General features: G+C 32.9%; 1 protein-coding gene across 1 annotated transcript in view; it reads left to right on the top strand.

Annotated features, from left to right (window-relative positions):
- Nucleotides 1–88: 88 nt before the first annotated feature.
- Nucleotides 89–13,973, top strand: part of LOC132759044 (endophilin-B1-like) — a 53,976-nt gene continuing 40,091 nt past the window's right edge. Inside the window, exons 1-2 of the mRNA XM_060750766.1 lie at nt 89–237; nt 8,504–8,645. Coding sequence (XP_060606749.1) covers nt 160–237; nt 8,504–8,645 — 220 coding nt within the window. The 5' untranslated portion in view covers nt 89–159. The remainder of the gene's footprint in view (nt 238–8,503; nt 8,646–13,973) is intronic.

The following is a 13,973-nucleotide window of genomic DNA, read 5'->3' as shown; positions in this document are numbered from 1 at the left end:
TAATAAATCCAAAATAATAGTATGATGATAAAATAACTATTAAAGTACTGCAGGTAAAAACATACTTTAAAGATTATTTGATATAAGAAATTAGTAATTACAAATTAATTTAAAATTCACTTCGTACCAATGCGGAAGTGAATTGCAAATCAACACAAAATGGATGCAAATAATTTCGGTGGAAAATTAAAAAGGATTGCTGGCACGGCAGGAACTGTCTTTAACAGAGCAGTTCAGGTAATTCTAAGAAATAATTGTTATTGTTCAGATATTAAGTATATTCGCATGACAATGCTGAATTGCATTTTTTTTCAATAACTAACTTGTGGAATATTTGTAGTGATTCATTGATTTTATGGGAATTCTAATTTTGATTTAAAGAAATACACAAATTAGAAGATTTTTACTTCTAATTATTGCACTAAAATTCAACTTTTTAAAATAAATCAGACAAAGCCTCAAATCGTGCTGTTTGACAGAATTTTTAATGCATTACATTTTACCATAATTTATAACCATATTTAACATGTTTAATACGAATAAGGCAAGCCTCAAAGCAAGCTCTTTGATCTTAATACATTTTAATATCATGACCATACTTGTTAAAGACATTGGCGGCTGCACACTCCTTACAACACATTTTATGATTATTGTACACTTACACATGTAGAACTGCACACTTTCCGTTTCAGCCGCACAATTCTTTCAACAATACCACACACTATTTTCACTTCAGAAATACAGCCATTTCAAGTTTTATATACCCATCAGAGAACATAAAATCTGATTTCGGGATTATAATTCCATTTTGATAAGTTCCTGAATCTTCGCATTTAGAATAATGGGTTCAAAATCACAGGCAAAAGTATCGGACCTGGGAAGAAAAAATATGACCAGATTGATAAAAAAACCTGTGTTCATCTTACAGGGTTCCCACGCTACCGGGAAAACGGGAAAAGTCCGTGATTTTCAAAATCGCGACTCCCGGTCGTGAAAACGCCGGGAATTTGCTCCGTCCGGTAAAAGTCCGGGAATAGTCCGGGATTTAGTCCGTACCACTAAGGGAAGTAATCGATATTGAACAATATGGCTGCCGCCGAAGCAACGTCCATTTCCTGGTTTGGATTATTGATGTTTTCTTCCACCGAGGATGGTTTTAACAAGCTATCTTGGTATTTTGAACATTTTACAAATCAAATTCAGCTTTTTATACGGCAAATGCCGTAATGGCTTTGAAACCTCGCTAGAAATTAACAATGAAAACGAACGAAAAAATAATAAACGTCCGTGTTTCCGGAGCACTTAAATTTACTGCACAGTCGTCCAGTTGATTCAGCAAATATGTCGTCTGCGCTAGTGCGCAAGTTGCGAGACAGAAATAGAAATAGGAAAACAATCAACAAAACAAATTACACCTTATACATTGGATCTGACTGGCATCAAAAATGACATCTTAGATGTAAATTTATTATAATGAGCCACCCCATGAGAAAACCAGCAAAGTGTGTTTGTGACAAGCATGGATCCAGATGAGTCCTTCACATCTTCACAGTCACATAAGGATCCATACTGTCTGCCTAAAGCTTGTGTAACATTTTTAACATCTGAAAGCAAACTTCATGGATCCTGATGTGACTGCATGGATAGCCAAGCTTGTCTGGATCCATGCTAGTCACACAAGCAATTTGCTGGTTTTCTTGTGGTGCTGCTAAAACATATGTAAATACTTTGCTGAAAATTTAATACAATTGCCTCGTTTCTCATTTACAATTAAAGTTTTGTTATGACTGACCTATGTTTAATAGTTTTATGCCAATATTGTATATATATATAGTATACTGTTTTCATTAAAATGACAAAACTCTTATAGGCCAATTAAGATTTGTCATTTGTGCAAGTAAAATGAACAATATTTTTATTTGCCCGTTTGAAAAACTGGACATATTATGTTTTCACCCTTTACGGGCTGGTGGGAAGTCTGGAAAAAACCTGGAATTCTCAAATTGAAAAACCTGGAATTTAAAAAAAAATCCTTGAAAAAACCTGGAAAAAGCCTGGAATTTCACTCCTAAATAATAGTGGGAACCCTGATCTTAAAAGTGCCAAAAAAAACAAAAAAAAATGTATATAATGACCCCCTTTAAAAATATACTATAAGTTAAGAGAAGGCCGGAAACTCCAGATTCGAGCCTACGAGCAAGGGATTCATTTCCCGGGCCGTTGTGAAAACAATTGGCCAGACAATTAAAAAAAACTTTTATCACTATTTCACGTTTATATAAAGCTTCAAAATGAGACCAACCCCAAGACTCTAGCCCTTCCCGTTCATGAAATATCTATCAGGAAACGAGCGACTTCGTGCTAAAAATCCTTGGTAGACATAATTGCGGCACAACAATTCGGTAAGTAAACATAGACTAATACATGTACATGTATGTCAGCTGACTACAGGTCAAAATTACTTGAATTTACTAAATAATATTACTAAATACATTAAGTTGGACCACTCACAACCGTCAGTAGCATCTAATACACACGAGATTCGAGTTTCAAACATTTACACGGTCTTTCAATCGCTTTCTACGCCATTTTGCATCTTGTGTGAAACGTTCCGGTTTTCGTTGCTATTGGCCAATCAGAAGACTCGTTACAAAATATCGAACAGCTGATTGACAATGGCGTAGAAAGTAATCTAAAGACCGTGGAAAGGTTTGAAATTCGAATTTTGCGTGTATCAGATGCTACTGACGGTTGTGAGTGGTCCAACTTAATGTATTTAGTAATATTATTTAGTAAATTCAAGTAATTTTGACCCGTAGTCAGCTGACATACATGTATTAGTCTATGTTTACGTACCGAATTGTTGTGCCGCAATTATGTCTACCAAGGATTTTTAGCACGAAGTCGCTCGTTTCCTGATAGATATTTCATGAACGGGAAGGGCTAGAGACTTGGGGTTGGTCTCATTTTGAAGCTTTATATAAACGTGAAATAGTGATAAAAGTTTTTTTTAATTGTCTGGCCAATTGTTTTCACAACGGCCCGGGAAATGAATCCCTTGCTCGTAGGCTCGAATCTGGAGTTTCCGGCCTTCTCTTAACTTATAGTATATTTTTAAAGGGGGTCATTATATACATTTTTTTTGTTTTTTTTTGACACTTTTAAGATGAACACAGGTTTTTTTATCAATCTGGTCATATTTTTTCTTCCAAGGTCCGATACTTTTGCCTGTGTTTCAAATGTCCGACTGCAATTTATCAAAAAATTGTACAATATACTTCATTCAGTCATCAGTCAAAAGTTTATGCACATTATGATTAATTCATGAAACAGTCATTAACATGCATACATGTGACAAATGAAATGGGTCAAATCTGGATTTTCAGCTGGATTTTGAGGCTCAAAACTGGATTTTTTCATCGACTCGAATTTCAATGCGTGTTTGACACATTTGGTTCAAAGAATCTATATTACCCTCAAAATCATTTAATGATTATACTTTTTATGATTTTTTGTTGATCAGTATTAATTTATTTCACCAAAAAATAATAAATAGATAAATAAATAAGTGTAGTCATACAGGCTATTTCTAAAACAGTCACATTTTCACATTTCATTTTGAAAAATTATATCTGTCTTTTCAGTGATTCATTCAATAATTGGCTACAAGCTATTTGAAAACGTACAACAACTATTCATGAACATAAGACTCTTGACAGTTAAATAACGTAACATAGGTAGAAGACTCAAAATAAATGCAAGAATCGTTCCGTTAATTAAATCCACATTTTTGCCTCAATGATTGTGTAATTTCTAAACAAAACAAAAAAATTACCCACTCACTAAAATAGGTTAATAATACATCTCGAACAGGTTGTTGAATGATCCACTTTAATTAAATGATTCTGCTCACCTTTTATCTTTATCAGTGTGGCACTAATCAAAGAAAGTCAAAGGTTGAGCCGAATTCATACATGTAAATTTACAGGGTAGTTTTGATGACATAGCCTGTAATACCTACTGCCAAATTACAAAGGAGGTCAATTGACTGACACACCACACGTGTTAAGTTAAACATGTGAGAATAACTTTGGGTATTGGAACTGTTTATTACGTCACCTTGCTGTCAATTAGTGACTCAACATTTAATCCTCTATAATTTAGGATATGGACAGATAACAATCAATGCCCGGAGGCACGGTTTACACTTTAGATATTGGTGCTGTGTTTGATTTTTTTTATGTTGATTTTATTTTTAAATATAGGGAATTCAAGCTGTAATATCGGGTATCGGGATCAGTGTCAAAATATCGGGATTTTTTTTAATCCCGCCGGGATGTCACATGTATGAACATGCTAAGGGTCACATTTTGGGAAAAGAACTTTCGCAAAACTTTGTACAGTTGACTCTCAATAAGTCAAAATCGCTTTACTCAAAATTCCGCGTTAGTCGAAGAATTTCTAAAGTCCCAACAAATTTCCTTCTTTATGTTTGTATTTTAACTCCACTTAGGTCAAATTTTGACTTACTGAGACTCCTGTTTAGTCCAAAAGAAATTTGGTCCTGCAATTAAAGTCCAACATATTTTCATCTCAATTAGTCAGTGTGAAAACAGCCAACTGATCAAAGGTCGACGACATCAAGGTGAGATATTGTCACTCGTGATTCACACATTTCATAGTAATTTTAATTGCCGGTCATCATGTATTATTAACATGTCGTAAAAGTGGCTTTGATCGGTTTCAGGACTTTATTGGTTTTAATAACTAAATTAAGATTTAATTAATTTAATTGTGCCAGTCTGACACAGGTGTTAGTCAAATAACAGCCTAGGTATTGATGTGTGTTATCAACGTAAATGACATTTGTATAATTAATGTTCCGTCATATCGCATACATTAATATGTACTTCCGGTTCACGATAGTTGCTACTTTCGTTTTCGTCAGATGATCAATTCACTTCAAATATTAGATAAATTGTTGTTGAAATAAATGCGTTATTGTGCTTTTATTGTAAGGAATTGTCATGAGTGCTTTATTAAAATATGTGCATTACTGATGAATACTTACAAACTTGCATTTATTTCATTGCTACGAATATTTGTGTTTATGTTTCACTATTAATATATATGTAATAAGTTTTGAATAATATATTTTTATTCATTTATAATGTGTAGTTGTAAGTGATTTACCGTCATTTCAACGGTAAAATATTGTAGCATTGCCGCTTTCAACAATAACAAACCTACTTCATTGCACATTCAATCATGCAAATGTATATACATGTATGAATGTCAACTAATGGCGGCAGATCCACGTTACTCGAATTCTGTTTCTCTCGAAGTAAAATGCCCAGTCCCTTGGATTTCGAGTTACCGAGAGTCAACTGTATTTAGATTAATAGGCAAGTGGTTCTGAATGATGTCAATTTGAATGGGGACTATAATGAGACAAAAAAGCTTATCTCCAGTGTGCTTAGATAAATAATAGTTTAGGTAACCTGTTGGTGGTAACCTGCTGGTACTGATTCCCGCGGTGCTAAAAAAATTATAAGGATAGGGAACCAAAATAACCCCCATTATTCTGTGACAGGATGTGTACACTGAAGATAACGCCATTGGGAAAGTCAACCAATAATCATGGCATGCTCATATTCTTCCATGTAGTATGCCATGGAGTAAAGTAAGGAATATGCTGATAAAACAATTTATAATCTGTTAATAATCCAAGTATCAACATATGAAAAAAGGACTGGAATTTTTAACATTAACCAATTAAACTACCTATTAATTTCCGATGGTAAAAAACTTCAGGTCTTTGCGGCTATCTTGCCAAAATGTTTAAACAAGTGATTACGAGATAGACCTTTATGGGTTAAGTTGCACAGACATATAATGAAGAAGACAAAATGCTTTTGATTGTTGAGAAATTGCATTAAAAAACAACAAAGGTGATTTTTCTGCCTTCTTTAAGCAGTAAAAGTACCAAAGAAAAGAAGACAAGAAAAAAATGTAATCTTGAATTAGGACTATTAAATCTTGTCAACAATGATTTTCTAATTTATACATGTTTTTGTGTCGCCTCTACGGAGTAGTGGCGACATATAGGGATCACTTCTCCGTCGTCTGTCTGTCCGTCTGTCTGTCTGTCCGCACTCACAGGAGAGTAATTATGTGGCTAGAGGGACAATAGGTAACTGTTCTTTCTCTTTGATGTCATTCATTCCGTAATGCTTTTATGTGGCTATTTTCTTTTGTGTGGCTAAAAAGAACAATAGAGAGAACAATAGAGTAGCCACATAATTACTGTCCTGTGAGAACATCCGTCCGTCCGTCACAAAACTTGTCCGGACTACTTCTCATAAACTACTGGTGCAATTTCATCCAAACTTTACAGGAATGATCAGTACCAAGTCTAGTTGTGCATATTGTCAGCATTTTACGGTTCAATGATTTTTGTCAGAGTTATGGCCCTTTAATAATTTTTTATTTTAAAGTTTGTCCGGACTACTTCTCTTATACCACTAATGCAATTTCAATGAAACTTTACAGGATTGATCTGTAGCTCAAGTCCTTGCGCATATTGCACAAGTTTTCCGGTTGAATGATTTTTGGCCGAGTAATGGCCCTTTGATCAAAAGGTGTTTTTTTCTGTGTGTTGCCAGATACACAAAAGCTTGTCCGGACTACTCCTCATAAACTACTGGTGCAATTTCATCCAAACTTTACAGGAATGATCAGTACCAAGTCTAGTTGTGCATATTGTCAGCATTTTACGGTTCAATGATTTTTGTAAGAGTTATGGCCCTTTAATAATTTTTAATTTTAAAGTTTGTCCGGACTACTTCTCTTATACCACTAATGCAATTTCAATGAAACTTTACAGGATTGATCTGTAGCTCAAGTCCTTGCGCATATTGCACGGGTTTTCTGGTTGAATGATTTTTAGCCGAGTTATGGCCCTTTGATAAAAAGGTGTTTTTTTCTGTGTGTTGCCAGATACGCAAAAGCTTGTCCAGACTACTCCTCATAAACTACTGGTGCAATTTTATCCAAACTTTACAGGAATGATCAGTACCAAGTCTAGTTTTGCACTGTCCGTCTGTCTGTCCGTCAGTCACAAAATTTGTCCCAACGTGAAATTGGCCATCATGAGGCGACACATATGATTACTGATCGCTCTTGTTTTTCTAAGCTGTTCATGCAAATTACGTCATACAGGTTCTAGGGTAATTTCTAAGTGTCATGGCCAACATAGGTCATTGTAATACTAATTAATGTATTGCAGTGAATTTGTTTTATTGAATATTACACAACGATATGTTTTGAAAAGGGGATTTGCTAACTAAAACAAAGTTTAACAAATAGATATATATATAAATTTGAAATCTGGGCTTTTTTCCCCTTCTATAGCAGAGGCCATAAACTGAATTTAAGTTTTACACTAACATGCCTAAAATCATATAGAAAATCTGTACTTTGAAAAATTATAAATTAACTATACCATCTTTAATAAAAATTGACCCAATCTTTTTTTTAGAGATGATACAAAACATAATTAGTAAGTAAGTAAGTAAAGTCTTTATTTACTGAGGCTACACATTTGGTTTCCCAATCTTCCATGTGGGCCTCAGATAATTAGGAAATAGATATCAATTCTGAGTGCATTGTTGTAGAATAATGCACGGTTTGAGTTCAAATGCGTAGTAATGTAATCAGGAAGGCCGATAGGCCTGAGTGATTAATTTCAAAGCATTTGAACTAAAAATATCATACAATAATGCACGAAGAATTAATATCTATTTCCATTCTATCACGTCAAGAAAAAATATAATTATTATTATAAAGTTGGACTTTATTTTTGATGGTTAAATTTGTTTTCGCCTGAGAGTTTCCCATAGAAACGTTCTTTAAAGGCTGATCCAGTGGGTTGAAAAAAACTTTCGTTAAATCTACCGTGTGTAGAAACATTTTTACATTTTTAGAATAACGAACTTTGAAAACGTTGATAAAACTTTGTTGGTTTATTTTATTTCACTCTATAATTTTTCATGCGAAATACATATTATTAAAAGGGAAATAAATGTAAAACTTAACTCTTTTGCGACATAAAAATAGCGTACTTGATTTGATTGTTTTGCATGTGCTGTTTGGCGCTACATTGTGACGTCACGTAAACAACACTTTAAAAGTCTGTACAGCGTTAACGACTGAATTAAAGATATTGGTGTTCGGATTCATTTTCTCAGACCATTTTCTTTCATTCTAGATAGCTTTCACATCAAAATTCGACAAAAAATTGTTTTTATTTATCAGATTTTTTAAACAAAAAGGCGCCCTCAATGTGATTATACACAGGGAGATAGTAAGAACGGCGAGTGCATTGTTGTAGAATAATGCACGCTTATGGCCTTCTTTGTTTATATAGAAAAAAATCCAATAGTGTTAGAATGTCAATTATACATTGTAAGTGTAATGTTGAAGATGTTTTGGTCTTCCACAGTTCACAGAGGAAAAGCTTGGATCAGCAGAAAAGACGGAGCTTGATGCACATTTTGAAAACCTCCTGAATAGGTCTGAGAAGACAAGAATATGGACAGAGAGAACACTCAAACAAACAGAGGCTCTTTTACAGCCAAATCCAAGTAAGTATCAAAGGAACTCCACTGAGGTTTATAAGCCTAAAACTTAAAATGTTAATTTTTCACATAGATAAACATGAGCACTTAAAACAGAAATATAAATAAAATATAATTAAGAATTATACAAGAAATATATTGAAAACCGGATGTTTGTTCTATTCTCAGTCCGATTTTGGGACATTTTTCACTATTATAATAACTATTCTGGAAAAAGGGAGCGAGCTAATGATATGCAATTTTGCACACAAGGTATTGGTATAGATCTACATCAAATGGAGAAATAATCTCAAAAAATTATTTCCAGTCCCATCATGTCAAAAACCCTCAGTGGAGTCCCTTTAAATAAACAGAGGCTCTTTTTACAGCCAATTCCTTGTTTGTATTAAATAAAGAGAGGCTATTTTTACAGCCAATTCCTAGTAAGTGTTAAATAAACAGAGGTTGTTTTACAGCCAAATCCAAGTATAGTCAACATCACTTATTTTGTGTTATCACTTATTTCACGGTAATGGCATATTTCCATGTGACCAGTGTTAACATTGATCAAGATTGACATATTTTAGTTATACACGACAGTGTATTAAAAAATGTGTGTGAGTCTGGAAGTCATCATTTTTCAAATGTTCTTATTTGTTGCAAAACAAAATTTAAAAAAGTTACAAAGGTAGAGATAGTTAAGTTTGAGTATTTAAAATACTTCTTAGTTTTTTGTAGAATTTCATAGTACAGAAAACAATATTTAAAAAAGTAAAATGTCACTTAAATGTGAACTTTTTTAAAAGTTTTTTTTTTAGAAATTCAAAGTCATTTTCTTTTTTATTTCTTTTGGCTAGATGTCTAATCTACAGACAGATAAAAAGCTTGTGAATTATAAGAAATTCAATGTTATTTAGGAATCCTATATGTATATATATTATCAATTTTGAGCAAATCTTTAATTTTTAATTTTATACCAAGGAAAATGCTTGTTCATATAGATATCTTAAATATTATACATGAACTGTGTAGTGTTAACATTAGTATTTACAAATTTATCTATGGTCAAAGTGATACTGGTCAGCTGAGAAGAATTTTGCTTTAACCTTAATTAGTAATAACAACCCCTCAAGGCAAGGTTTAACTAATACGGAGAAATGTGTCATACTAAACTAATTGATTTCATGTTGTCAAGCATTTATGTTTTTCTCCGCTTATTGGCAAAGTACAAATAAAATGTAATAAAAAGAAGAATTAATATAAATGTCCTTTATGTGATAGGCTTATGATACGATATCAGGCTATTGAAACCAATTATTGAACGAATATATATGAATAGGTAGTTTCTTGTGTAATATTTTATGCAGTCACCATCTGTTGCATTTTCATTCAATGTTACCTCATTATAAATAATTAATCATACTTTCTTAAACCCAGCTAAAATACTGATATTAGCTGGTATTAAATACAAATGAAGACAGTTTATAGAGGGAGATATGTTTAATTAAAACCACATTAAATTTATGATAACCAAGACTGGGTTTGGGTACAATATTTAGTTTCACTAAGTATACTACTGAAAACTTGATCAAGTTTAATTTCTTTCCTACTGCTGATAAGCTTGACATTATTGTGGTTTGGTTTATTTGTGTTTCTTTATTTGTTAGTTTCTTTGTCTAATGTCTATTTGAATCTTACAAAATTTAATGTACCTTCATGTTGTAATTTAGCCAATTGTTTTTTTTCAAAATAATCCACCAGTTAATTGTAGCCCCTTCCCTCTAAAAGTGGATAATGTGGGGGAACAGTGGGGAAATGAGGAGAGTTTTCACCTTTTGTCTGTCCCACACTGCTTGTCACTGAGGATGTTTTGTTTTGGCTGCACCAAATTGGCAGATATGTTCAACTCACAGTGTGGGATGCTATAACTAGAGGTTAAAGTATCCAAAAGTCTTAGGTCTGCATTATTCCCTAGGGTTAAAAAAACAAAAGCAATAAACAAATATTGGTCTGAATGAGCTTGTCCAGATAATTTTTCTATTAATGTATATATTGAGGGGGAAACGGACAAAAGCCCTCTCGGACAACGGTATGCCTAAAATACGAAAGTGAGATTTTTGACGAAAGTGAGCGAAAGTGACTTTTAAAATTTGAATTGTACCGTTTTAATAGAATATTACAGTAAAATTGCTGTTTGTAGACGTATATTATTAGCAACTTATTATATTTCTTTTCAAAAATAATCACTATGATGATTTAATCGCCATTTATTTGCATAATTTCTATACACAAGTTCTGAGATCTTCCTTTCGCTCATTTTGAAAAATACGAAAGTGACTTGTAAAATATCAAATATAGGGTTTAAATTTAAATTTATACTAAATTTGCAGTTTGTAGACATATATTATCAGAAATATATTGATGTTTATTTTCAAAAACAATCATAATGATGATTTAATCACCATTCATTTGCATAATTTCTATACACAAGTTCTGAGATCTTCCTTTCGCTCATTTTGAAAAATACGAAAGTGACTTGTAAAATATTAAATTTAGAGTTTAATTTGAAATTTAAACTAAATTTGAAGTTTGTAGACGTATATTATCAGAAATATATAATGTTTACCTTCAAAAATAATCATTATAATGATTTAATCACCATTCATTTGCATAATTTCTATACACAAGTTATGAGATCTTCCTTTCGCTCACATTGAAAAAAATATGAAAGTGACTTGTAAAATATGAATTAAAGCATGATTATGGTTATTTATTATAATATTAATAATTTGCTAATAATATACGTCTGCAAACAGCAATTTTACTGTAAAATTCTATTAAAATGGTACAATTCAAATTTTAAAAGTCACTTTCGCTCACTTTCGTCAAAAATCTCACTTTCGTATTTTAGGCAAACCCCTCGGACAAAGGGGGCCGCGGACAAAGCCCTCCCACAGAGCAAATGATAAGGTGCGTATTTGCGTATTTACGCAATTAATTTGATAAAACACGCATTTGATTTTTTAAGAATGCGTATCAAAACCCATTAAAAACCCATGCGTATTGTAATTTTCATCACCGCAAAATTAATCTGTCGTACGCTCGTAGTTTTGGACAAATTATATGGATATGCAATATAAATTGCTATCCGAATATTCCCGAATCAATGCTAACAAATCAACGGTCTCCGGTTTTCGACGGTCCCCAGTCTCAAAAGACCGACTAAGCCTGAGACCGTCGATTTGTCTACTCAGGTCGACGGTCTTTACAGACCGGCAGAGACCGTTGATTTTGCGGAGACCGTCAATAAGTAGGTCCCAGCTGTATCAATAGACGCTTTGAAAGCAATATGGAGTCGGTGGAGTCGCTGCTCTCAAAAATCGGTAAGACTGGTGTACACATAGCCTAATTAATTTGGCGTGAACGGTTTGACCCATTTTTCAGACTTTTTTTTTATTACTGTCAAACCGTTACGCCTAATTTTAACTGTCTTTTTTACGCACGGAAAATATACCGGCAACACTAGCGATAGTTTGGACTGAATTTTACTGCTTAAACCTGAAAGTAACTTCAATGTCCTCTACAGATCAATAGAATATAAATTCTAGTACTAACTTCTCCTAGAAAAAATATTAGATTGTACCTGTCTTAACGCATACATGCGATTTATTTCAAATTTGTACTGTCTACTCTATCTTTGGCGGACATGTTATGACGTCATCGTAAAAAATCGATTCCGTGAAAGCTGGTAGTAGCTACCAGTGTGTCTAGCAGGTAAGTGTGGGTTACGCATGAAAATTAAATTAAAAAAAAATATGGGGGGAAATAAATCTATTCATTATTTTTTAATAAATGTGTGCATTATTAAATACTATTGAAAAGTATCAATGTATTTAACCTAAAATGCAATGGTAGCAAATAGTCTCTGTACATGTATACTGGTGCCTCATATTTCCGTGGTACTTAACTGTTTACACAGACAATAAAAGTTAGAAAAATAAAATTCTGGAAAATATGTTGAATATTGTAGGAAAGACATGTCAATTACATCGTAGATAATTACATTTAATGTTTGCACAGTCTTCGACTTAACCCACTCGACCGACGACCGAGTCGAGTAAATTTGCCGGTGGTCGAGTGAAAATTCCAAGCTGGTAGCCCGTCTGGTCTAGGGCTTTTTTCATATCCAAATTAAGAAAATGTTGGAAATATGCAGAGCTCCAGATAGCAATGTTTTGGCTTTATGAAAATACAAAATATTTCTGCTTAATTGGATGGAAAACTAAAAGTACTATTGTCAACACTGCTGTAAGTTGAAAACGAAAGTAGCAGGAAGTGACATCGAGTAAAAAGGGAAGGTAACTCTTGGGAGTTTCTGAAATGAAATTATTGATAAAGTTAAATTTGGTGTAATCATCGTAGGACTTAACCTAATATTCAATGGGTTTAGACATATATTATAATGTTTTTGCTACAAAATAATGAAAAATGTTGTACTTGCCACTTTAGTTATTGGAAAACATATTTCTCCCTTGCCATGTGCGGTTTTGTACTCAATATTTTCGTACCAAGTTTACAGTTACGGACAATTTCCTCAAAGACTAATTCTTTGTGTATACAATGTAAAAGTTTTTATTTTATTATATTTATTTTTCATTAATTCTAATTTCAATTATAAATAATCAAAACCAAAGAACGGCACTAAAATGTAGTCTGTAGAAATAGAGTATGAATAAAGCCTCATGCTGACCATGTAGCTGATTGTAAAAGAATGTGACACATTCAAACAACAACATGTCAGCAACAAAAAAATTGAGTCTTGTCATTAATTTGCTGTGTAACCTAAACAAACCCTAGTCTAGGGAAGCCTGTCTTAACAGAGCAAGTTTTGTATTATTTCACATTGAATCAATATTTTATTATATAAGTCAGTCTGATTTATGTAAAGAAAGGAACATTTTAGAAGGCAATGAAATTTGATAACAAAACAATGCAAATTCTTTTTATAAATTTTACCCCAGAATTTTCATTTTACTCTAGATGTTGATGGGTAAACCACCTTGGCCTTAAAAATTATTTGCAGCTTTATTGAACTTAAAACGCTTATGAAATATTATTGATTGTTAGACATTTATTAGGCGTCATCTCATGCTTCACAATATGTCTTTTCTCTTGTATTTTGAAGGCACTAAGCCAAAAAGGAACACACCAAAAAAAAAAAAAAGTTATACGAAAAGGAATATAAATATGTTGTCAATGCATGCATCAGCCGACATGGTTACAGTAAACGAGGAGAAGAGTATTTTCAGTTTTTAAACAATTTTTTTCAGTGTCTGTGGACAATGCCACAGAAAT

The sequence above is a fragment of the Ruditapes philippinarum genome, unplaced genomic scaffold, assembly GCF_026571515.1.
Source record: "Ruditapes philippinarum isolate M1 unplaced genomic scaffold, ASM2657151v2 ctg4190_1_1_1_1, whole genome shotgun sequence".
Classification (NCBI taxonomy): Eukaryota; Metazoa; Mollusca; class Bivalvia; order Venerida; family Veneridae; genus Ruditapes; species Ruditapes philippinarum.
This window is presented reverse-complemented; position numbering and strand designations above follow the sequence as displayed.